The sequence below is a fragment of the Oncorhynchus kisutch genome, linkage group LG15 (genome assembly GCF_002021735.2).
Source record: "Oncorhynchus kisutch isolate 150728-3 linkage group LG15, Okis_V2, whole genome shotgun sequence".
In the NCBI taxonomy this organism is placed as follows: Eukaryota; Metazoa; Chordata; class Actinopteri; order Salmoniformes; family Salmonidae; genus Oncorhynchus; species Oncorhynchus kisutch.
In genome coordinates, this window is record NC_034188.2 from 16,913,013 (window position 1) to 16,939,456 (window position 26,444).

At 45.2% G+C, this 26,444-nt stretch overlaps 2 protein-coding genes and 1 pseudogene across 3 annotated transcripts; 2 read left to right on the forward strand and 1 right to left on the reverse strand.

Annotated features, from left to right (window-relative positions):
- Positions 1 to 8,274: 8,274 nt before the first annotated feature.
- On the forward strand, positions 8,275 to 13,235 carry LOC109880732 (zinc finger protein ubi-d4). 2 transcript variants are annotated; one of them, XM_020472924.2, is made up of 10 exons: positions 8,275 to 8,385; positions 9,102 to 9,262; positions 9,350 to 9,457; positions 9,568 to 9,761; positions 9,885 to 10,062; positions 10,170 to 10,304; positions 10,626 to 10,757; positions 11,061 to 11,173; positions 11,265 to 11,346; positions 11,452 to 13,235. In XM_020472924.2, exons 1-10 carry the CDS (start codon positions 8,360 to 8,362, stop codon positions 11,538 to 11,540), a joined length of 1,218 nt encoding a protein of 405 aa, XP_020328513.1. In that variant the 5' UTR covers positions 8,275 to 8,359; the 3' UTR covers positions 11,541 to 13,235. The 2 variants fall into 2 exon arrangements, with proteins under 2 accessions (XP_020328513.1, XP_031645594.1); XM_031789734.1 differs by lacking the exon at positions 8,275 to 8,385 and adding an exon at positions 8,393 to 8,439 and having other exon boundaries at positions 11,452 to 12,767.
- Positions 13,236 to 14,407: 1,172 nt separating this feature from the next.
- LOC109880731 (sodium/potassium/calcium exchanger 3-like) lies at positions 14,408 to 23,247 on the forward strand. Its single transcript, XM_031791369.1, has 13 exons — positions 14,408 to 14,446; positions 14,593 to 14,667; positions 16,093 to 16,177; positions 16,442 to 16,536; positions 16,623 to 16,723; positions 16,817 to 16,870; positions 17,362 to 17,395; positions 20,892 to 21,111; positions 22,100 to 22,266; positions 22,379 to 22,491; positions 22,715 to 22,829; positions 22,955 to 23,020; positions 23,098 to 23,247. Exons 1-13 carry the CDS (start codon positions 14,408 to 14,410, stop codon positions 23,245 to 23,247), a joined length of 1,314 nt encoding a protein of 437 aa, XP_031647229.1.
- A 527-nt stretch (positions 23,248 to 23,774) lies between these two features.
- Positions 23,775 to 26,419, reverse strand: LOC109880733 (probable palmitoyltransferase ZDHHC24; annotated as a pseudogene).
- Between the last annotated feature and the right edge of the window lie 25 nt (positions 26,420 to 26,444).

Here is a 26,444-nt window from a genome sequence, read left to right on the forward strand (position 1 = left end):
AGTGTCCAATGACGGGCCGAAAGTATATAGAATGGTGTCGTCTGCGTAGAGGTGGATCAGGGAATCGCCCGCAGCAAGAGCAACATCATTGATATATACAGAGAAAAGAGTCGGCCCGAGAATTGAACCCTGTGGCACCCCCATAGAGACTGCCAGAGGACCGGACAGCATGCCCTCCGATTTGACACACTGAACCCTGTCTGCAAAGTAATTGGTGAACCAGGCAAGGCAGTCATCCGAAAAACCGAGGCTACTGAGTCTGCCGATAAGAATATGGTGATTGACAGAGTCGAAAGCCTTGGCAAGGTCGATGAAGACGGCTGCACAGTACTGTCTTTTATCGATGGCGGTTATGATATCGTTTAGTACCTTGAGTGTGGCTGAGGTGCACCCGTGACCGGCTCGGAAACCAGATTGCACAGCGGAGAAGGTACGGTGGGATTCGAGATGGTCAGTGACCTGTTTGTTGACTTGGCTTTCGAAGCCCTTAGATAGGCAGGGCAGGATGGATATGGGTCTGTAACAGTTTGGGTCCAGGGTGTCTCCCCCTTTGAAGAGGGGGATGACTGCGGCAGCTTTCCAATCCTTGGGGATCTCAGACGATATGAAAGAGAGGTTGAACAGGCTGGTAATAGGGGTTGCGACAATGGTGGCGGATAGTTTCAGAAATAGAGGGTCCAGATTGTCAAGCCCAGCTGATTTGTACGGGTCCAGGTTTTGCAGCTCTTTCAGAACATCTGCTATCTGGATTTGGGAAAAGGAGAACCTGGAGAGGCTTGGGCGAGGAGCTGCGGGGGGGGCGGCGGAGCTGTTGGCCGAGGTTGGAGTAGCCAGGCGAAAGGCATGGCCAGCCGTTGAGAAATGCTTATTGAAGTTTTCGATAATCATGGATTTATCGGTGGTGACCGTGTTACCTAGCCTCAGTGCAGTGGGCAGCTGGGAGGAGGTGCTCTTGTTCTCCATGGACTTCACAGTGTCCCAGAACTTTTTGAACATACACCAACATACACCCTGTTGGTTAGTAAGTCAGTTGACAATAGACAAGAGGTTATCTCCACAAAATAGTGTACTGCACTATTTTAATTTCAGCCACCACACAACACAGTGGACAAACTCAAATAACAGCTTTTGGAAAGGTGTTACACTGAGTGGGGTATGTGACTGTGTCCTTTATTCTCCAGATCAGTGAGGTGAAACTGGACAGGTGTAAGATGCGGTGAAACTGGAAAGGTGTAAGGTGTGGTCAAACAAAGAAGGCTTCTTGCACATACTGAGTCTGACTAACACAGGGGTGAAAACTCACCTCAAATTGGGAGGAGAAACATACCAGAGAATCTTTAGGTATATTCTCATTCTTTTATTACTGCCACTGAATATATTTCATCTGTGTATATTGTGGAATAATATTATGTTATTTGTGTATTTTACTCTGGTTTTTCTTAATGGGAAGGCAGAGAGACTCAAATCAAATCAAATTTATTTATATAGTCCTTCGTACATCAGCTGATATCTCAAAGTGCTGTACAGAAACCCAGCCTAAAACCCCAAACAGCAAGCAATGCAGGTGTAGAAGCACGGTGGCTAGGAAAAACTCCCTAGAAAGGCCAAAACCTAGGAAGAAACCTAGAGAGGAACCAGGCTATGTGGGGTGGCCAGTCCTCTTCTGGCTGTGCCGAGTGGAGATTATAACAGAACATGGCCAAGATGTTCAAATGTTCATAAATGACCAGCATGGTCGTATAATAATAAGGCAGAACAGTTGAAACTGGAGCAGCAGCACAGTCAGATGGACTGGGGACAGCAAGGAGTCATCATGTCAGGTAGTCCTGGGGCATGGTCCTAGGGCTCAGGTCCTCCGAGAGAGAGAGAGAAAAAAAAGAGAGAATTAGAGAGAGCATATGTGGGGTGGCCAGTCCTCTTCTGGCTGTGCCGGGTGGAGATTAAAACAGAACATGGCCATTCAAATCTCGCCCTGAAGGACCAGACTGTGACCATGGACGTTCCTCCTTCTATCATGCGGTCAGTATTACTCCAATGCCTCTTGTCATCGTGTAGGTTGGAGAGAGTTTACCTCTATCATCCACACTACATCATATTGTAATTATGTGTGTGTCTGTATGTGTTGGTCCTGCAGGCCTCCCATGTCATTGGGAGCAGGCCCGTGGTGCCAGCGAGGCCATCCTGTGTTAGGAGGGATGTCTCTACTTATCCTGCCTGAGGCCATGGAGAGAGGCCTGTATGGGGAGCTGAACCTCCTACCAGTCATAGTTCTCACCCCCTGTATATTGCAGTACTCCAACCTGGCAACCAGAGTCACACGTATACAGATATCCTTTATCAGTCACATCAATCACACTCACACATATATCCCCTTGCTTTGGGGGCTAGTTGTTTAGATAAAACCATTTGAAAGATGTCTGACTAGTGGCAGTAGACCCTTATTCCTACTGAACCATCAGTCTTTAACCCCAGTGGTACGTGGTGCTTTACAGCCCAGTAACTTTCCCCTGCTGGGGCCCTCAGCCTTCCTACAGCGTAAAACATATCCTGATACACAGGTTAAACACCCACTCCTTGCAGTGAGGGATTGAGTCATATGGGGCATTAACCACATTTCCATAATTTAGCATTGAGGAGGCGTGACTATGCAAAGAGGTGGATGTAGCCTATCATTATCATCAATATTTAGAAATGTTTACATTCTGAAATGCCATGTACTGAACACGGCTTGTTATGTATTATAATGTTCAGACCAGAGCCTTGCTGACAAACAAATTATTATTTTCAGACCAGAGCCTTGCTGACAAACTAATTTAGTGTGTGATGATTCTAACAATCCATCTGCTAATTTCAAACAGTCATTCTTTCAACACTATCTTACCATTAACATTACCTTGCTACCACCTCTCAACAGATCCCCTCTGCAGTGACACTGTGTACAGTATAGACAGAGCACAGTGTCAGGAACCTGAGCCAGAATGGATCCCCTCTGTGGATCAGACCCTCTCTGTTCCTGTTCCTCCAGCACAGTGACCAATTCCTCTCCCAGCTCTCTGACTTCATGGGTGAGCAAATAAACTCAACAAAAGCTCTGACTGAATAATCTGTGGTTCGCTCAACAATAAAAATGAGTCTGTGTCTTACCACAGGCTTGACTCAAAGTCTCAACACAATATGATTTAACATGCAGTTACAGCTCACTGTGCTCAAGGGAAAGGAAACACACCACAGTCAAACTCCTGTTGATCAAATTGTGATTCATTGAGATTTCATGAGTAACACCCACTGGAGTTAGAAGAGGTGGTTATATTTCTGTTTACTCAAACACCACAATTATAAAGATCAAATCAAATACAACAGTTGTAGACCTTACCGTGAAATGCTTACTCACAAGCCCACAAGCCCACAAACCAACAACGCAGTTCAAGAAAGAGTTAAGAAAATATTTACTAACTAAACGACAGTAAAAAAATAAAATAAAAAGTAACATAATAAAATAACAATAACGAGGCTATATACAGTACAGGGGGTACCGGTACCGAGTCAGTATGTGGGGGTACAGTTAAGTCGAGGTAATTTGTACATGTAGGTAGGGGTAAAGTGACTATGCATAGATAATAACCAGCGAGTAGCAGCAGTGTAAGAACAAGGCGGGTCAATGTAAATAGTCCAGGTGGCCATTTGATTAATTGTTCAGCAGTCTTATGTCTTGGGGGTAGAAGAGGTTAATGAGGCTTTTTGACCTAAACTTGGTGCTCCGGTGCCGCTTGCCGTGCGGTAGCAGAGAGAACAGTCTATGACTTGGGTGACTGGAGTCTGACAATTTTTAGGCCTTCCTCTGACACCGCCTAGTATATAGGTCCTGGATTTCAGGAAGCTTGGCCCCAGTGATGTACTTGGCCGTACTCACTACCCTCTGTAGCACCTTATGGTCGAATGTCAAGCAGTTGCCATACAAGGCGGTGATGCAACCGGTCAGGATGCTCTCGATGTTGCAGCTGAATAACTTTGAGGATCTGGGGACCCATGCCAAATCTTTTCAGTCTCCTGAGGGGGAAAATGTGTTGTCGTGCCCTCTTCACAACTGTCTTGGTGTGTTTGGACCATGATAATTCGTTGGAGATGTGGACACCAAGGAACTTGAAACTCTCAAACCGCTCCACTTCAGCCCCGTCGATGTTAATGAGGGCCTGTTCGGCCCTCCGTTTCCTGTAGTCCAGGATCAGCTCCTTTGTCTGGCTCACATTGAGGGAGAGGTTGTTGTCCTGGCACCACACTGCCAGGTCCCTGACCTCCTCCCTATAGGCTGTCTCATCGTTGTCGGGGATCAGGCCTACCAGTGTTGTTGTCAGCAAACAGTGATGGTGTTGGAGTCATGCTCGACCACGCAGTCGTGGGTGAACAGGGAGTACAGGAGCGGACTAGGCACGCACCTCTGAAGGGCCCCCGTGTTGAGGATCAGTGTGGAGGATGTGTTGTTACATACCCTTATCACCTGGGGGCCGTCCGTCAGGAAGTCCAGGATCCAGTTGCAGAGGGAGGTGTTTAGTCCCAGGGTCCTTAGCTTAGTGATGAGCTTTGTGGGCACTATGGTGTTGAACGCTGAGCTGTAGTCAATGAATAGCATTTTCACATAGGTGTTATTTTTGTCCAGGTGGGAAATGGCAGTGTGGGGTGCGATTGAGATTGCATCATCTGTGGATCTGTTGGGGCGGTGTACCAATCTTAGGCGTAGTGGGTGAGGAGTCAGGTGCAGGAGGCAGAAAGTTCTCTTTTTATTTTGAACTCTGTTTATTAAGTTTTACACACACACACACACAGACACACAGACAGACAGACACACAGACAGACAGACAGACAGACAGACAGACAGACAGACAGACAGACAGACAGACAGACAGACAGACAGACAGACAGACAGACACACAGAGACAAGACAGACAGACAGACAGACAGACAGACAGACACACAGAGACAAGACAGACAGACAGACACACAGACAGACAGACACACAGACAGACAGACAGACAGACAGACAGACAGACAGACAGACAGACAGACAGACACACAGACACACAGACACACAGACACACAGACACACAGACACACAGAGACAAGACAAAGCAATATAAATAATATACTCAACTAGAAAAAAAATACAAATACAAATAAAAAAATGTCTTTAAAGATCCCAGACTTTAGACAAGTTAAACACACCAGGCAGAAGGCTACAGAGGTTAAAGGGCAATCTATAGTACAGGGACAGAGCAAACACCTCCCCATTGTTCCTGTAAACAGTCAAGGGATAAGGGTGGAGAAATGCAACCACTCACAGAGAGTCATGGCCACAGACCGACCATCCACTGGATCAAAAAAAAAGTTTACAATGCTTTAAAATAAATAAATAGAATGATTATTCATGTAGGCGTGAACAAAATGTAAAAATAACTGGGAAAAACAAGCTCACACTTCAGTCTCTGAGGCAGAAAGTTCTGAATAGCTCTTTATTCAGCACCGGGCAAAATCGTATATAAAACTAAACTGAGAGTCATAAAACAAATGGCCAAAACAGGAACCAAACCAAGATAGCACTACCACACATATAAAGTGGGAATAAACAAGCCCGCATGAAGAGCAGGCGGCCTACCGACTTAAATAGCCAAACATACGAAGAGCAGGCAGCCTACCGACTTAAATAGCCAAACACACGAACAGCAGGCGGCCTACCGACTTAAATAGCCAAACACACGAAGAGCAGGCGGCCTACCAACTTAAATAGCCAAACACACGAAGAGCAGGCGGCCTACCGACTTAAATAGCCAAACACACGAAGAGCAGGTGGCCTACCGACTTAAAATAGCCAAACACATGAAGAGCAGGCGGCCTACCGACTTAAATAGCCAAACATATGAAGAGCAGGCGGCCTACCGACTTAAATAGCCAAACACACGAAGAGCAGGCGGCCTACCGACTTAAATAGCCAAACACACGAAGAGCAGGCGGCCTACCGACTTAAATAGCCAAACACACCAAGAGCAGGCGGCCTACCGACTTAAAATAGTCAAACACATGAAGAGCAGGCGGCCTACCGACTTAAATAGCCAAACACATGAAGAGCAGGCGGCCTACCGACTTAAATAGCCAAACACATGAAGAGCAGGTGGCCTACCGACTTAAAATAGCCAAACACATGAAGAGCAGGCGGCCTACCGACTTAAATAGCCAAACACATGAAGAGCAGGCGGCCTACTGACTTAAAATAGCCAAACACACGAAGAGCAGGCGGCCTACCGACTTAAATAGCCAAACACATGAAGAGCAGGCGGCCAAACAAATCAGACCAAACCAACAGAAAAGGGATCAGTGGCAGCTAGTAGGCCGGTGACGACGACCGCCGAGCACCACCCGAACAGGAAGGGGGAGCCACCTTCGGTAGGAGTCGTGACAGGCGGTATGTTAATTGAAGAGGGTCTAGGGATTCTGGGATAATGGTGTTGATGTGAGCCATTTATAATATGATATGTTGTGTTATCATGATAAGTGGCCAAGCCTAACACTATGGCTGTGTTACTTCTGTGATATATTCCAGATTGTACAGGAGATGAGTTGAGTTCAGTATTATAAATACTCTTGTAGCCGTGGAAATGGTATGTGAGCTTATGGTTTACTAGTCCTATGTTTACCACTGTGTTCCTTAGGCGGACACATTCACCTGCAGCAGACCTTCCAAGAACTATGCAAGTGGCAAGGAAATCTGAACATGTTGACGTTTCTGTTCTCTTGTATAATAACAGACAATTTATTGTATTTGTTTAGTATTGTGACAATTATGAATTATTACAAAATTACAAAATAAATATGTATTTTTATATGATATGAATGCAAATTAAAACTGGAAGACACACAGAGACATTGTTTTTGCCAGTGATTTATTTATTTTATGGATTAAACCATTAAGCACCACTATCAAAGGAAACAGTAGACAGCAGTGTACTCAGAGAGTACTCGCTCTTCCCTGGACAGGTGGTCGCCATGGAGGGCATGAATACCTCAGGGAGGAAGTTGGTAGCATCTTTACTCTGAGGGGAGAGGGATTCCTCTAAAACATCTTTGTTTGATTTCCTGGATCCTGATCAAGCCTATTCCAGGACTAAAAACTCTGTTGGAGATTCTCAAGCTGACCGGTATGACTTCATGGAGATTCTCAAGCTGACCGGTATGACTTCATGGAGATTCTCAAGCTGACCGGTATGACTTCATGGAGATTCTCAAGCTGACCGGTATGACTTCATGGAGATTCTCAAGCTGACCGGTATGACTTCATGGAGATGCTCAAGCTGACCGGTATGACTTCATCAAGATACTCAAGCTGACCGGTATGACTTCATGGAGATGCTCAAGCTAACCGGTATGACTTCATGGAGATGCTCAAGACACCCTCTCCCTACATCCCCTCTGATGGCCTGACCTTTGACCCCCTTGGTGGACCTCATCAACGTCATTGTCGGGGACCTCCCCGATGTCTGCATACTGGTCAGTAGAATTTACCTCTCTTTATGAGGTAACACACACACACGCTTGCTCTCTGACTGAAGTTTGTATGTTTATCCCTTACATCTCCTCTCTAACCCACAGCTGGGACCCTTTGTGGACTCCAAACATGAGCAGATAGAGGTACCTTTTCCCTTTCTCTTGGTTACTGACTCTATAGTTAGTTTTACATATCTAGGATGTTGACTTGCATTTTATATCAGAAGTTGATTGTTTTTTTCTTTCTTTGCGTGTGACAGAAGTTTCTGTTGACCGAGACGTTTGATGCCATCTTCTCCAGATGTGTAGGGAGCATCGTGAAAGGCACCGAGGGTAAATATGACTTTATATTAACCTATCCACCACACACACTGCCTCATTTTACACCCTACATACCAACCACATTAGCTCAAATGCTTCCCTTGCTGTTGTAAATAGAGTTCTACTTCCTCCTCAGAGTTGATTGTCGGTTTGTATTTGTTCCCCCCCTGCCGGACGATGGGAAGGTGAAGTGCATGTTATCCTACCGAATCACTACTTATTTTACAGTGTAGTTTTCCTGAGACATGTTGGGCACTTCAATGATTATCAGTCATACATTCTGATTCTCACACTCTTCTTGTCAATAAATGATTATTTCTCAATCTGCTTATTGTGTTGTATTTATTTTCAGCTGGCATTGTTCAACCAGTGATTTTTATACTGCAAATTGCTCAAGTTTACATGAGAATACTCAAAAGGACCTTTGTTTTGATTAACTGGAAATGGATATTGAACCCAGCTACACGCGCAGGCGCAATTGACATTTTGACGACTGCACTGAGCAAACATGGCGGCGGCCGTAGATAGTGTTGTGTAAGTTGTCCTTAATTTTTTGGACGAGTAGGAGCATGTGACACTTTCAGAGATGTAGGCCCCGACGTAGGAGTTGACAATGTGTTGGAAATGATGGAGAAAATTACTATTTGCCCTCTAGTTGACTTTACAGCAATGCCTTGTCTATACGTAGATGGCCAACTAGCTATGGCTATTGTTTCTCTTTGCTAACTAGCTAGCAAGTTTAGCTAGCTTATATTAGACAACAATGCTTCAGTTGAAAACGATTGTCCTTTGTTAACGTACAGTAAACTGTTTCAGTACAAGATTGAAATGTATAAACGGTCGACAGATTATGGTGATTAAATTGCACCTAACGTTAACTAATAGCTACGTAGCTAGCTTTATAAATAGGCCCACCGTTCACTGAGACCAGCGCAGCTACCTTGCCAACAATTCAAGTGCACCCTGTCTGCGGTTCTGCATTGTCTACCTACAGTCTCTGTATTGTTCGCTACAGCAGCCAAGTGTTTTCGTACATTTGCTCATAACTTTTCCAACATTGTTAATCAGACTCTGGAATACACAGAGTGGTTTGATTGTTGTAAAACTGTAGCTAGATATTATCCTGTAATATTACAGGGAACAGAGTGGTCCTGTACAACAATACAGGATTATTCATTTTGAAGTGGTTAGATTAGCCACCATAATCATTTCTAGTCTAACATGAGTGTGATTGTGCTTTCTTGTTTCAGGCTCGGTGAGCAGTACTATAAGGATGCTATGGAACAGTGCCACAGCTATAATGCTCGTCTGTGTGCTGAGAGGAGCATCCTTATGCCTTTCATTGACTCTCAGACAGGTGTTGCTCAAAGCAACTGTTACATCTGGATGGAGAAGAGACACAGGAGTGCAGGTCTGTAGCAAAGACACACTTGCTCACACACACACATTCACTCTCCTGAAAGCACACTTTAATGATCAACTTTTTTTTGTTGATCAGGCATGGCTCCTGGGCAGCTGTATAGCTATCCGTCTCGACGCTGGAGGAAGAAACGACGGTCCCACCCTCCCGAGGACCCCCGTTTGGCCTTCCCCCCGGTCAAATCAGGTACAATTCCTCCTCATATGACTTTTTATTGGTTCTTCTTTATGTGTCGGAGGGAATAGTGTGGTCTTCTGCCTCCTCGGTATTGAATAAGCCTCTATCTCTCTGTGTAGCGGAGCTGGAGCTGGGTCTGAAACGGGATGCCGTGGGAGCGGTGGATGGCAGCAGCCTGGAGGCCTTGCTGAAGGGGGAGCCCCTGGAGAGGAGGGGCCCGCCGGACCCTCGGGCCCCGGAAGACAACCCAGCCACACCTGAACCTGTGGCTGCCATGGTCTCCAGCCACACCTCCTCTGGACGCATCCGCAAGGTTAGATGGGACCAATGCACATTTTACAAACCAGACTCCGAATAATCTGTACAAAAAGGTTTGAGTTTCTCCCAATAGTCTGTCAGTGCACCAATATTATCTCAAACTCTACTCTCCTTTCAGAGGGTTCTGGACCACGATGACTACCTGGATGATCTGGATGATGAGGACTTTGAGGATGAGACCCCCAAGAGACGAGGGAAGGGCAAGTCCAAGGGTCGTGGAGTGGGAAATGGAAAGAAGAAACTGGAGGCAGCCGCTGCAGCCTTGGAGGAGCAGGACAAACCATACGCCTGTGACAGTGAGTATACATGTATTTGATGTAAATTCTGATGTGTGTATGCGTGATGCAAATCCAGTTGTTGATGTGTGTGATGACTTAAACCATGATGCTGTGTGTGTTTGCAGTCTGTGGGAAGCGCTACAAGAACCGTCCGGGCCTGAGCTACCACTACACACACTCCCATCTGGCGGAGGAAGAGGGGGAGGACAGAGAGGAGATAGAGTCCCCTCCCCCCCGGCGCCAGCCTGAGGCACACAAGAGTGAGTCACTGTTTGGAATGATAGCCACTGGAATCACCGTCTACTATAGAGCTGGTCGTTTCTATTATAGATGGAGAATCACTCCTGCTTATCTCATGATACCAGACCTGGGTCAAATGCAGGTCTTAATAGTTGAGGTGTGCTTCATTTACAGCAATGGATTAGTCCCAAAAGTGCATACCCAAAGCTAAATGAAGTGCACCTCAAGAGTGAGTCAAACTATTGCAAAGTTAGTCACTCTACTCTGGATTCAGAGGGATATCAGTATTCTAGGGCAGTGTCAGTGTATTGTCTATCTCTCTGTCTCCTCTCTTATTCCAGCCCCTAAGAAAGGCCCTAACGGTCTGGCCCTGCCCAACGACTACTGCGACTTCTGTCTGGGAGACTCCGCCCACAACCAGAAGACCGGCCAGTCAGAGGAGCTAGTGTCCTGCTCAGACTGCGGACGCTCTGGTACGAACCTCCCACCCATGTCCCCATTTCTATTAAAGGGATAGTTCAGGCAAAATCTATTTAACCTGACTTGTGTCTGAAGGCCCATAGTGACAGAGTCCACAATAATCCATTATTTATTTTTGCCACAGCCAGAAGTTAGCATTGTCAAAATTCATAAATGTAAACAGCCAAACTAATGTTAGCAATACTAGACTATAATGTAGTCCTCTGGCTCTGTTTGTGTTCTGTTGATGTATTTAAACCTTTATTTAGCCCGGTTGGTAAGTCATTGAGAAGAGACCTGTGTCTGTCTCCCTTCAGGTCACCCGTCCTGCCTGCAGTTCACAGATGTGATGATGGCAGCTGTGAAGACGTACCGCTGGCAGTGTATCGAGTGCAAGTGCTGCAACGTCTGTGGTACCTCAGAGAACGACGTGAGTGCTGCTCCACCTCTGCCTTTTCATACTTCTCGTTTTCTTTGTGTTGTTTTCTCACACACACTGCTTCTGTTTCTCTGTCTGTCAGGACCAGCTGCTGTTCTGTGATGACTGTGATCGAGGATACCACATGTACTGCCTCAACCCTCCTATGACTGAGCCCCCAGAAGGTATGTCACAGTCTAACCACAACTCCTGCTTGACTTCAATGAAGCCCACTTGTTAATGTTGTACTGGTGAGTTTAAACTCTCTTTCTCTCTGTGTGTGTTTCCAGGTAGTTGGAGTTGTCACCTTTGCCTGGTGCTGCTTAAGGACAAGGCATCCATATACAAGCAGCAGAGCCCCACCACAGAGGATGAATAGGGGTTAGTTATTAGTATCTTTGGGGCCACCCCAGAGTAACCCACCCTGTCCTCAGCCAGGGGACCCCACCTTACCAACCCACACAAGGACAGTAAGCCCTCACACCCTGGTCCACACCCCTTAATGACCATGAGCTAGGGTCTGGGTCTGATTGGGGACTGGAAAGGAGGGAGTCCTCTCATCACAACCCTGTCGGCAAGCCCCACCCCTTCCCCTCTCTCCTCCTATCATGGCTGTTATCTCCCCTGGACTGTTACACACTCTGCAGAGACTACCGTTACCACTGTCTCTACAGAGTTCATGTTATAAAGAAAGGATTAGCATCTCACGCTAACTATTCCCCAACTACCCCCCCCCCCCCCCTCTCCTTTATATGGTGTGGACTGCTAAGACAGGCAGTGTGCTTAATTTGTTGCCAAATTATCTATTTTTACTTGTTCTAAAAATAACCAAGTGTATTGATTTATGGATTTCAAAATATGATCACGTGGTTGAGGGATATTAATAGTGGACTTTTGTAGTGAAGTTTTGTCTGTCTACTTCTTTTGGATGTTTTTAAAAACATTTATCTCAAAGGTTTTCCTGCAACAACAAAAAAAAACGGAAGGAACCTCTGGCGCCAAGGTCCATATGCTGTGTCCCAAATGACACTCTATTCGCTACATTGTGCACTTCTTTTGACCAAGGTTCAATAGGGTGCCTTTTGGGAGGCAACCATAGTCATTCTATTGTGACTGAATCACATCCTACTGCTGGTCTGATTTTAAATCTAACATTATTGAACATTTGTCAGCTATCATCTTTAAGGTTTTTGTAGCTGTTCATATCTGTGCCACAATGAGCGAGGCACATTGCATGCAGACTTGCACATGTACTTGAGTTCGAATGCACACACACTCAATTCTTTAGACTTTGATTTATTATATTTTTACATTTTATATATCACTTGATATTCCATGGGGTTGGGGATTTTTTTTCTAGTAGAATTTTGTAAAGTACCGGTATATACTAACAACGTGAATGGAAAACTATCATATAACACAATGTCAGTACTGTATGACCTTTTGTATTTGTTTTAAGTGTCATTTAGGTTGATTTTCTTTTGTGGTATCATGTTAATGATCTCCATAATGAGTATTTATGGTAAATCATGTATTTTTATTTACTTCTTTTTGTATTGAAACTGCTTTTGCCCTTATTAAAATGTCAATGTATCTGCTAACAAAACTCTATTGGAAAATATGTCTGGAAGTGACATGGACATATTGGCAATCCCCAAGCTTCTGTTCATACTTCAGCAATTGGCACATCCAAAATTTACAAGAAACTCAGGGAGGGGTACATTTTGGCTAAATTATGTAAACTATAAAAGGAGGGACACTGCAAAAGGGATTATTGCACAGACTGGTATTTCACTCAACACTCATTCTCTAAAAACTGGATCCTCTGAAGTATTTACAGCAATGAAAACAGTGCAATCAGTCCAACCGTGAGTGAGTAGAACATGCTGAACACCACATACATGAAGAGTGATACTACAAACATAATGATGTATGGTTACTGCTGTGGCACTCCTAAAAGCAATACAATAGTGGGTCTTAAAGGTCCAATGCCGATATTTTTTTACCTCAAAATCAAATTATAACAATTAAGTAACTTACTGTGATTGTTTTAAATTAAAATGGTCAAAAAGAGGTTTATTGGTCTATTAACTAATTTACTGCCTGGTGATGTCGCCACGGAAGGCCAAAACTCCAGCCCACCGAAAACAGGCTGAAATTTCAGGCGGTCTTTTCAAACCGCTCCTACACTAAAAGGGCATTATCATTGTTTTCACAATTTCACAGTGTTATTCCATCCTCAGTGTGGAAATATATATAAAAAGGGAATATCATGTTTTTGACTTCACTGGGCCTTTAACACTTTCACACTAAAGAATATGATTCCTCGTTGTCATTATGTAACTGTAAACTGTAGATAGATTCAATACATTATAAATTCATTGTGTGAAGTGCATGTTCTCAAATAGTAATCTTGGAATATCACGTTTTTCTGTATAAAACGATCTAAAAGATCCCGTTTGCAATATGTATCAAATATCAAATGTGAGGTTTCCCATCAATACAACTGTTCATAACTGTCTCAGAAATGCAAATGAACCCTAAATACCCGTACACATACAACTGATCAACAATGTCAACAAGTGAACATTTCACGTCAAATAGTATCATAATCATACTAAAATGTGTGGGAACCTGGCCTACCGTCGATGGAACCTGGCCTACAGTCGATGGAACCTGGCCTACAGTCGATGGAAGCCAACTGAGCGGATTTTCTGGCGGCTCTGGTGTCGGGATCGTCACTGCCACCTGGCTCGTGCACCTCCTAGACGTAACAGGTGCCTTTCCCCCAGGGTTTATTCATACCAATGGGAGTCCCGTTATTCATTTAATTCATACATAAAATACTAGTGGTTTAGTCAATCATCATACCTCTTTAATTATTCAAATATCTTGCAATAATATTATGAAAACAATGATTTCTTGTTATAAGCTGATAATATTTCCTTTTAGGAAATAATTTATGCTGCTCTATGCTGACGGACTCCCAGACCCAGGGATGTGGTTGGTGACTCTCCCTGGTCTAAGAGAGAACTAATGTAGGAGAGAGAAGAGGAGAACCACACTTTCTACACTCCTACAATGCCCAGAGCTGGTGCACTAGTGTTTTTGTTCCTGTGTCCCTGTGCTCTTGGATCTTTGGTGTCTTGTCTTTTTACCTGTGCATTACTCCTCCCCTCCCTGCTCTCTCTTTTTGCTTCCCACTCACTCATCCAGTGTCTCTAGCCTATCTGTCAATCAGTCATCATGTCTTTAAAGGGGTTCAGACAGATGCCTAAACCCGCGGTAATACCCCTTTGAGGTCCACTACCTTGTTCAACGCTGCTGTCGTAGTACACCATTCTACTGTAACAGTACCCCAACAATCTCTATGTCATCCAACTCAGTCCACAGACAGGCTGTTTCTTTTCAGGCGGTCTACATGTTCCTAGGTGGTCTACATGTTCTATGCCCTGGCAATAGTCTGTGATGTCTATTTCGTTCCATCACTGGAGAAGATATCAGAGGTGACAATAAAGAATCCTTCCCACTTCTGTTGGTTTCTTTGCAGGTTGATGTTTATTGTCATGAGTCTTGCCTTGGAGGCAGAACTGAGCGGTTTCTGCTAGATGGGCCAGCTGCAAAGTCATTATTGGCTATATGGTAAAAAGTAATGATTTAATAATTATTTTATTTTTTCTTAATTTAAGGTGAGGGTGAGACATTATGGTTAGCAGTGTGGTTAAGGTTAGGTTTAAAAAATTAGATTGTATAAATGTGTGGTTGTGCCAGCTACTGGGGGTAGGCAACAACATCTCCACCCCACATCACAGACAAACTGAATTGGTCCACCCACACAGACAGCATCGTGAAGAAGGTGCAGCAGCGCCTCTTCAGCCTCTGGAGGCTGACGAAATTCGGCTTGTCACCAAAAGCACTCACAAACTTCTACAGATGCACAATCGAGAGCATCCTGTTGGGCTGTATCACCGCCTGGTACGGCAACTGCTCTGCCCACAACCGTAAGGCTCTCCAGAGGGTAGTGAGGTCTGCACAACGCATCACCGGGGGCAAACTACCTGCCTTCCAGGACACCTACACCACCCGATGTCACAGGAAGGCCATAAAGATCATCAAGGACAACAACCACCCGAGCCACTGCCTGTTCACCCCGCTATCATCCAGAAGGCGAGGTCAGTACAGGTGCATCAAAGCTGGGACCGAGAGACTGAAAAACAGCTTCTATCTCAAGGCCATCAGACTGTTAAACAGCCACCACTAACATTGAGTGGCTGCTGCCAACACACTGACTCAACTCCAGACACTTTAATAATGGGAATTGATGGGAAATTAGGTCAAATATATCACTAGCCACTTTAAACAATGCTACCTAATATAATGTTTACATACCCTACATTATTCATCTCATATGTATACGTATATACTGTACTCTATATAATTTACTGCATCTTTATGTAATACATGTATCACTAGCCACTTTAACTATGCCACTTTGTTTACATACTCATCTCATATGTATATACTGCACTCAATACCATCTACTGTATCTTGCCTATGCCGCTCTGTACCATCACTCATTCATATATCTTTATGTACATATTCTTTATCCCCTTACACTTGTGTCTATAAGGTAGTAGTTTTGGAATTGTTAGCTAGATTACTTGTTAGTTATTACTGCATTGTCGGAACTAGAAGCACAAGCATTTCGCTACACTCGCATTAACATCTGCTAACCATGTGTATGTGACTAATAAAATTTGATTTGATTTGATTTACTGACCTCTGCATTGCTGTGCCCAGTACATGAGTCATCTCAATAAATGCCAACCTGTGGTTTGTTTCCCTCATTATTGCCGCTTCACTGATTGCAGTTTTTTTTAAATTACAAATCTGCTTTGTTTATCCATTAACCTCCTTAACCTCTCTTCTAGAATTTTCAACTTAGTGAGGATGTTGCCGGGGCAACGTTCATGGCAGCTGGAAGCTCCGCTCCTGAGCTCTTCACCTCCTTGATTGGTCAGTATTCTACATCCTTGATCCTGGGCAGGACAAATCTTTGGCCAATGTTCAGATAGAAATATATGATGTAGAACAAACATACCTCTCTGGTATATAGAATAACAATCACGTCAGCTCCAGTCATGGCATTTCTATCTGCTAAGTTTCAGAACGATTTCAGTCTGAACATGGCCCAGGTCACTAAAAGTGGCCTGCAAATGAGTACCGATTGGACTGATTGGCTCAATATGCATTGGTGTTATCCTCCTCTTGTCCTCCCAGGTGTCTTCATCACTAAAGGTGACCTGGGGGTAGGCACCATCGTGGGATCGGCTGTCTTCAACATCCTCGTCATCTGTGGGATCTTCGCCGTACAGGTAACTCACCTTATTTGAAACAGGTGAAAGCAATATGGCAGGATTTAGATAGGTGTTGTTAATCAGTATGTTGTGTTCTCTTGCAGCCCATCTTTCTGAGCTGGTGGCCGCTGCTCCGTTATACTCTCTACTACATCCTGTCTATACTGATGCTGATTGTGGTGATCTATGACGACAAAGTGATTTGGTAAGGATACTGGACCAAGACTGGGTTCTCTACATGTTTATAACTCAGTGATACATACAGGTTGTGCTTTTAAACAGTGTTTCTGTGTTGTAGGTGGGAGACCATCATACTGATCTCCATGTATCTAGTCTCCATTATCATCATGAAGTGAGTAACTGACTAGATAATCATCATGAAGTGAGTAACTGACTACATTATCATCATGAAGTGAGTAACTGACTACATTATCATCATGAAGTGAGTAACTGACTACATTATCCATCGACTGCTTTGCCTGTGCATCTTATAGTTTGCGGTTTGTTCAGTGCGCCCTCTTATTTTTTAAATATTTTTTAAATTTAACTAGGCAAGTCCGTTAGGAACAAATTCTTATTTACAATGACGACCTACCCCGGCCAAACCTGGACGACTCTGGGCCAATTGTGTGCCGCCCTTAGGACTCCCAATCACGTCCGGATGTGATACAGCCTGGATTCGAACCAGGGACTGTAGTAACGCCTCTTGCACTGAGATACAGTGCCTTAGACCGCTGCAACACTCGGGAGTCCCAACATGTTCTTCCTATAAGCACAAGCAAGGTACAGTATCTATCCATGACAGATGTTGGTTGTGATACTGTGTGTTGTGTATGTGTGTAGGTTCAACAGATCCCTGTCAGGCTGGGTGGAAAATGTATGCTCTCCATCCGCCCTCTCCTCCACCTTCTCTTCCTTCTCCTCCTCCATATCTCCTCCTCCCCATCTCCTTTTCCCTCCCTCTCTCCTTCTCCTACTCAATCTCTCCTCCTCCCTCTTCTCCTCCTCAATCTCTCCTCCTCCGACCTGTCTCCTTTCCCTCCCTCCCACTCTCCTTCTCCCTCCCACTCTCCTCCTACTCCATCTCTCCTCCTCCCTCCCGCTCCCAGACTTGTGTGTAGGTCATGACTCTGCAGTAGTGATGGTGAATGAGTTGATGAGTCTGCAGCCTCACCAGCTGAGCTTCTGAGGCAAGCCTCTGTCTCCTGATCACCCCACATTTCCCCCCCTACACACGCCCGTACAGGTAACTCACCGTACAAGACGCATGGTACAGGACGCATGGTCATCACTGAGGTACACACCACACACACAGCGGTATGTGTCCACACCTCCGCATGGCAGGACGCATGGTCATCACTGAGGTACACACCACACACACAGCGGTATGTGTCCACGCCTCCGCAGGGCAGGACGCATGGTCATCACTGAGATACTAGGGGGGCACTTGAACATTCGTAGTGTCATTCCAAAAAGTGATCAAATTCAACATCTACTCACAGACTCCAACCTTGACTTTCTCTGCCTCTCAGAGACATGGCTTCATAAACACTCTCCATGTGCTGCTTTCGTTGTGCCTGGCTACAATGTTTTCAGGAGAGACAGGATTGAGGGAAGAGGAGGGGGTGTGATGATTTACATTAAAGAACATATCCGATGTAAACAAATTGAGTGGTCATGTGATAATGAACTAGAATGTATCGGCCTGAACGTTACACTGTCTCCCCAAATGTCTTTTACCCTCATTGGAATGTATAGGCCACCTTCCACCAAAAGTGTGTTTTTTGATCAGTTTAATACCATGCTTAGGGAATGTGATTTTGGGAAAGAGGTCATCTTGATGGGAGATTTTAACATTAATTATGAAGACAAGTGTTGTAGGAAAACCCTCAAACGGATCACTAATACCTTTGACCTTACACAGCTAGTTAAAGGGCCAACCAGGGTGACTTGTTGCTCTAAAACACAGATTGATTTGGTGTTCAGTAATAAACCAGAGAGAGTGACTAAATCATTCAATATGGTTACTGGGCTGTCTGATCATAATTTGACACTTATAGCCAGAAAGCTGTCTAAGAGCAGGTTTAACCTCTCTACTGTTAGAAAGCCGGATCAACTCAGAATACCTAAGAGTGAATTAAATAATTTTGAAAAAGCAATTAAGGGAATAAACTGGAATGATCTCTTGTCCTATACAGACGTGGAAGCTGATAGTCAGGTTTTTCTATCCACAATCCAGACTACAATAAATGGCTTCCTAAAGAAAATCAAATCCAAACCTGGCCAAAAGAGCACTCTTCCTTGGCTAAATGGAGAAATCTGGAAATTGATGAAAGAACGAGATTATGCTCTAAAAATAGCCCTAAAATCTAAATTAGACCATGACAGACGTAGGTTTATAAACTCAAACTCAATACACACCACACACACAGCGGTATGTGTCTACGCCTCCGCATGGCAGGACGCATGGTCATCACTGAGGTACACACCACACACACAGCGGTATGTGTCCACGCCTCCGCAGGGCAGGACGTATGGTCATCACTGAGATACACACCACACACACAGCGGTATGTGTCCACGCCTCCGCATGGCAGGACGCATGGTCATCACTGAGGTACACACCACACACACAGCGGTATGTGTCCACGCCTCCGCAGGGCAGGACGCATGGTCATCACTGAGATACACACCACACACACACAGCGGTATGTGTCCACGCCTCCGCAGGGCAGGACGCATGGTCATCACTGAGGTACACACCACACACACAGCGGTATGTGTCCACGCCTCCGCAGGGCAGGACGCATGGTCATCACTGAGGTACACACCACACACACAGCGGTATGTGTCCACGCCCCCGCAGGGCAGGACGCATGGTCATCACTGAGATACACACCACACACACAGCGGTATGTGTCCACGCCTCCGCAGGGCAGGACGCATGGTCATCACTGAGGTACACACCACACACACAGCGGTATGTGTCCACGCCTCCGCAGGGCAGGACGCATGGTCATCACTGAGGTACACACCACACACACAGCGGTATGTGTCCACGCCTCCGCAGGGCAGGACGTATGGTCATCACTGAGATACACACCACACACACAGCGGTATGTGTCCACGCCTCCGCATGGCAGGACGCATGGTCATCACTGAGGTACACACCACACACACAGCGGTATGTGTCCACGCCTCCGCAGGGCAGGACGCATGGTCATCACTGAGATACACACCACACACACACAGCGGTATGTGTCCACGCCTCCGCAGGGCAGGACGCATGGTCATCACTGAGGTACACACCACACACACAGCGGTATGTGTCCACGCCTCCGCAGGGCAGGACGCATGGTCATCACTGAGGTACACACCACACACACAGCGGTATGTGTCCACGCCCCCGCAGGGCAGGACGCATGGTCATCACTGAGATACACACCACACACACAGCGGTATGTGTCCACGCCTCCGCAGGGCAGGACGCATGGTCATCACTGAGGTACACACCACACACACAGCGGTATGTGTCCACGCCTCCGCAGGGCAGGACGCATGGTCATCACTGAGGTACACACCACACACACAGCGGTATGTGTCCACAACTTAGCATGGCAGGATGCATGGTCATCACTGAGGTACACACCACACACACAGCGGTATGTGTCCACGCCTCCGCATGGCAGGACGCATGGTCATCACTGAGGTACACACCACACACACAGCGGTATGTGTCCACAACTTAGCATGGCAGGACGCATGGTCATCACTGAGGTACACACCACACACACAGCGGTATGTGTCCACGCCTCCGCATGGCAGGACGCATGGTCATCACTGAGGTACACACCACACACACAGCGGTATGTGTCCACAACTTAGCATGGCAGGACGCATGGTCATCACTGAGGTACACACCACACACACAGCGGTATGTGTCCACGCCTCCGCATGGCAGGACGCATGGTCATCACTGAGATACACACCACACACACAGCGGTATGTGTCCACAACTTAGCATGGTAGGACACATGGTCATCACTGAGATACACACCACACACACAGCGGTATGATTCCACAACTTAGCATGGAAAGATGCATGGTTATAATAGAAGAGGAAACACTCACACATACATTGCATATTCCCTTACACCCCCATGCCTTAGCCTTTGCTGGATGCATAATTACAAAACACAGACACACACACACACTATGCTTGTATCATCCCTGTTGCTCTGTTCTGGCTGAATGCCAACATTGTGCTGTTGAATGTTCTCCTGCGCCATGCTCGAGTTGTAACATACTCCTACTCTAACAGATAAAAACTGTAAAACGTAGAAAATGTGTCTCTTACCTTCTCACTCACACAGAGACAGAGGTTGATCCATGCTCGGGGCCAGGAGCACGATGGGGCCACATGGGGAATAGAGAGCGGTGGGGCGGGGGACAGTGAGAGGCAGTCCTTGGAGGGGGACGGAGACAGGGATGGGGGCCCGGAAGGGAACACAGGGGGGTTACAGCCCAAAGAGGAGGAAGAGGAGGAGCTGGAGGAAGAAGAGGTGGTCGCTTTCAGTCCCTTCATAGTGCCAGGTGAGTGTTGCCTTACTTATTCTGATGATAAAGTCTGGTTCCTTGCTGCTGCTTCTTGCTCTTTGTAGGTTGAGGTCAGGTTACTGTAAAGCTCTTTGTAGTTTGAGGTCAGGTTACTGTAAAGCTCTTTGTAGGTTGAGGTCAGGTTACTGTAAAGCTCTTTGTAGGTTGAGGTCAGGTTACTGTAAAGCTCTTTGTAGATTGAGGTCAGGTTACTGTAAAGCTCTTTGTAGGTTGAGGTCAGGTTACTGTAAAGCTCTTTGTAGGTTGAGGTCAGGTTACTGTAAAGCTCTTTGTAGGTTGAGGTCAGGTTACTGTAAAGCTCTTTGTAGGTTGAGGTCAGGTTACTGTAAAGCTCTTTGTAGGTTGAGGTCAGGTTACTGTAAAGCTCTTTGTAGATTGAGGTCAGGTTACTGTAAAGCTTTTTGTAGGTTGAGGTCAGGTTACTGTAAAGCTCTTTGTAGGTTGAGGTCAGGTTACTGTAAAGCTCTTTGTAGGTTGAGGTCAGGTTACTGTAAAGCTCTGTGTAGTTTGAGGTCAGGTTACTGTAAAGCTCTTTGTAGGTTGAGGTCAGGTTACTGTAAAGCTCTTTGTAGATTGAGGTCAGGTTACTGTAAAGCTCTTTGTAGATTGAGGTCAGGTTACTGTAAAGCTCTTTGTAGATTGAGGTCAGGTTACTGTAAAGCTCTTTGTAGGTTGAGGTCAGGTTACTGTAAAGCTCTTTGTAGGTTGAGGTCAGGTTACTGTAAAGCTCTTTGTAGGTTGAGGTCAGGTTACTGTAAAGCTCTTTGTAGGTTGAGGTCAGGTTACTGTAAAGCTCTTTGTAGGTTGAGGTCAGGTTACTGTAAAGCTCTTTGTAGGTTGAGGTCAGGTTACTGTAAAGCTCTTTGTAGATTGAGGTCAGGTTACTGTAAAGCTCTTTGTGACTACTGTTGCACTTGATTGATTGATGACTGGGAAACCAAGGTGCTGCTTCCTCTGTCCTCAGGAGGGCACTATGAATGTGTGCGCTGGCTGGTGTCATGGCAACTGTGCCTGCTGCTCTGCTGCACCATACCCAACTGTGTCCTGCCTCGCTGGAGCCGCTGGTACCTCCTGACCTTTCTGGCCTCCACACTCTGGGTCGCACTCTTCTCCTACCTCATGGTCTGGATGGTATGACTACAGATCACACATACACAAGCTCACACATAAAAACATACACATTCCTACACATAACACACATCACATAACACATCATCTCCTATGTCACCTAATGCCCTTTCAGGTGACCATTATCAGTTTCACGCTGGGCATCCCTGAGGTGGTGATGGGCATCACCTTGCTGGCAGCTGGCACCAGCGTACCAGACTGTATGGCCAGCCTCATCGTCGCACGACAAGGTACCGGAATTCTAAACGGTCTGTGTGTGTTGTGACGTTAGCCTTTTTGTTTGTTTGTTTTGTACGGTATGAAGGACATGCCTGTCTCTAACTGTATGCCTTGTTTTGACTATTGTGTGTGTGTGTGTGTGTGTGTGTGTGTGTGTGTGTGTGTGTGTGTGTGTGTGTGTGTGTGTGTGTGTGTGTGTGTGTGTGTGTGTGTGTGTGTGTGTGTGTTTTGTGGGTATGGGGGACATGGCTGTCTCTATCTCCATTGGTAATAATATCTTTGATGTGCTTCTGGGATTTGGGTTTCCTTGGTTCCTGCGCACTCTGGTGGTCGACTACAGATCAGAGGTAGGGACATATTTTTTGGTGTTGATTAGTTTCTGTGTGGTTCTGGTTGACAAATCAAAAAGCTGCTAGACGCTATACCCTTGAGGTTCCCAGATGCAAAGATTGAGTGTTTTTATGGTTGGCAGGTGTTCATCAACAGTAAAGGCCTGGTGTGTTTAGTCATTCTGCTGTTGGGTTCAGTGTTTCTCACTGTAATATCTCTTCAAGTCTATATTTTTAGGACAAAGTCAAACCGTATACAGTACTTTCTCCTCTCACTTCTCTGCAGGTCCTGAGTGTTCATCTGAACCGTTGGTGGATGGACCGCAGACTGGGTCTCTGTTTAATGATGCTCTATCACCGCTGCCTTCATCTCGTCGCTGTTCCCTCTGCTCATCTCGATCACCATAGCAACGTCGGTTCTCTGGTTGATATCTGATGTAGCATGAACAACATCAGATTGAATGTTGTTCATGCACTCTCAGGGAAAGCTAGTTCTTTACGTGCAGCCATATATTTGTATTGTCAGCCTCATCATCCCTGCACTCATTATTTCCCACTCTCTTTTGCCAGAAGCTCAACATCTTCCACGGGCATCTCTAACACTTCCTCCACGGAACCGAGAGGCAAGAGGGGCTTTTTGCAAAAGCATTCCAGTCTTGCATACAATAGCCTATCGTTTTAAACGTCACGTCATCGCAAGTCTGTACTGCTTCCAGAATATCCCATTCCCATCATCTCTCCTTCGCGCCCAGTCTGTTCCAGTGTTTTCGAGGCTCCGTCACGAGGGGTGTTTACCGTGCGTTCTTGGTGCCACCATCAGTGAGCGCACCAAGGAGTGAGCTCCAGTTTCAGGGTCCAGATATGTATTTATCATAATAAACACGAGAGAGGTACATATGTTATGCATACGCCATTATGTCACTAATAATATACTATAGTACTAAGACACACACAGAGACACAATTCCAATAAATACCTTTTAATTTCATTTTTATCCAAATGCATCCACAATTAGGAGCACAAAATAATTGTAGCAGGAGTGCCACTGACCAATAAGTATGTGTGTGAGTGTGTTAATACATATTTTAAATGTCAAATGCTGAGTGCTACATTACCTGGTAGATATACCCTTAAGACAATATTGATAGAGAAGGAGGTCAAAGCATAATCAATAGTTTGACATTTATTCAGGGATAGTGAAACTCAAACACATCACATACACTGAGTATAACAAACATTTGGAACACCTTCCTAATATTGAGTTGTACCCCCTCACCTCTACAAGTTGTAAAAAACAAAGCAGCAGCGTTGCAGTTCTTGACCCAAACCAGTGCGCCTAGCCCCTACTACCATACCCTGTTCAAAGGCACTTCAATCTTTTGCCTTGCCCATTCGATGGCACACGTACACAATCCATGTCTTAATTGTCTAAAGGCTTAAAAATCCTTCTTTAACCTGCCTCCTCCCCTTCACCTAAACTGATTGGAGTGGATTTAACAAGTGACATCAATAAGGGATCATAGCTTTAACCTGGATTCACTTGGTTTTGGTGGTGGTTTTGGCCTAAATTAGTTAATAGACCAATAACAAAGAGAGTTCCAAATATCTCTGCTAATAACAGCTCATTTTCATGTTCCTCTTGCCACTCTCAGACATTCTTAGCAACATTTTTGCTTCAGAAATTGCATGGATTCACACACAAGGCATAAAACTTCAGTTACAAGTATTAACAAGCATACTTCTAGGCATATATACACTAAGGCTAACTTAGAAGACAAAGCATGATGCAATTGTGGGACTATGTCAAAAATGGACAAATGAAACAAATACCAAAAGATAGTTTTGGGGTGGCATTTTCCTTTAAGGAAAAAACAAAACGAAGGTGGTTGTCCAGGGTGTATGGGTGGGCGTATAATGAATCCCATCAGGGACAACTTAAGCATTTTAGCTAATTAGCAACTTTTCAACTACTTACTACTTTTTAGATACTTTGCAACTACTTAGCATGTTTGCTAACCCTAACCTTAACCCTTTAACCTAACTCATAAACTTAACCCTAACCTAGTTAACGTTAGCCAGCTAGCTAATGTTAGCCACCTTGCTAGAATTCGTAACATTTCATACTTTCAGCAAATTCGTAACAAATAGTACATTTGCAAATTTGTAACATATTATATGCTTTGAACATTCGTAAACTATAATACAAATTGTAAATCGTAACATGTCACATGAAATTGGGGATGTACATCCACAAATTAATACATACCATATGAAACGTAACATATCATACTAAATGGAGTGTGACGGATTTACGTACTGAATAATACGAAATGCTCTGAGACCAGGTTACACATACAGATACACATACCCTTTCTTTCTCTCTCTCTCGCTCACATACACACCTCTCACTCGCTCGGTTCTCCCTTGCTCTCTCTCTCTGAACATACACCCTCCCCCTCTCTCTCTCCCAGTCTAACCAGAGATGAGCATGATCCAGGGCATGGGTTGTAGCAGGATGCTGTGCAGCGTGACTCCTTCCTTCAGGATGATGATGATGAAGACCTGTGTTCACCACTACAGTGTACAGCAGCCCCGTCCACATGAACAGCAGACATCTGAGGAAGTAGTGGTAGTTACGCAAGCCCACACACTGGCCGAAGAACACACAGTGGTGGTCTCTTCTCAGAACACACACCTTACTGTCATAGCAGAGGGAGCACTGTGGGGGAGTGTGGGTCTCGTACCTGTGGGTCAAGTAGAGGTGTGTTACAATGTAATAACTGCAGATAACAGGTAATGAACACTGGGGAAATAATATTTGAATAATGAGATCAATCTCTGCTCCAGAACATTTTCTGAATATCGCTAGCCTATTGATGAGGTACCTCTGGCCATCATTGCGTAGTCTCAACACACAGTCAAGTGATTAAAACAGTCTGAACAGTTTATTTGTCCTAATGATGAACCACTTTGTCTATTTAGATTACCTCCAGCCTTGCGCGATACCTTCTAAGCCAAGAAACACACCTTTGATGCTGGGCCTGGTTTTCACAAACAACGAGGCGTTCCATGTGATATTTCCCAACATGAAGTACTGCGCGAGGAGGTGCAGTCTTCCACACAGTAGACCACTGGGTCTTGTTCTGGTCCAGTTGGAGCGGCGCCTCGACCAGGACCAGGTAACTCACCTCCTCGGTGATGGAGAACACGAGAACGGTGTTCAGAACGATGGGCAGGTAGCGTCACGTCTTCTCCACGCGATCCCACAACCGACCATCGAAGCTTAACCATGTCATGGTGCCTTCTCAGTCTTGTGTCCTCTATGCTTCCTTGTTTCCGCCGCTCTGATGTGATTTTATCTAACAGGATTATAGCTGACAGGTGAAAGAAGGGGGACGTTTTTCACAGATTTACACGTATCATGTTTGAGATCTGATGTTGACGTTAGCGATTAAGTGATTACGGACAATTCTTACTCCTTTTACCAACATGTAAACTGACTATAACATGACTGTTGTCATTAAGAAAAATCGGTGTGTGAACAAGTGTTGATGCCCCTTCATTTCAAAGGAAGTGGAGCTGTCAGTGTAGCCAGTGTTACATGAAAATACGTCCCCCATATCTATAGGTATC

Excerpts from the sequence above, each read along its gene's own strand:
- LOC109880732 (XM_020472924.2), top strand. The coding sequence starts at position 8,360 with ATGGCGGCGGCCGTAGATAGTGTTGT. Across the intron at positions 9,762-9,884 it reads CCTCTGGACGCATCCGCAAG|AGGGTTCTGGACCACGATGA; the intron begins GTTAGATGGGAC and ends CTCTCCTTTCAG. Across the intron at positions 10,305-10,625 it reads CCAGCCTGAGGCACACAAGA|CCCCTAAGAAAGGCCCTAAC; the intron begins GTGAGTCACTGT and ends CTCTTATTCCAG.
- LOC109880731 (XM_031791369.1), top strand. The coding sequence starts at position 14,408 with ATGTCTTTAAAGGGGTTCAGACAGATGCCTAAACCCGCG. Across the intron at positions 14,668-16,092 it reads CACTGGAGAAGATATCAGAG|AATTTTCAACTTAGTGAGGA; the intron begins GTGACAATAAAG and ends CCTCTCTTCTAG. Across the intron at positions 16,724-16,816 it reads TATGACGACAAAGTGATTTG|GTGGGAGACCATCATACTGA; the intron begins GTAAGGATACTG and ends TCTGTGTTGTAG.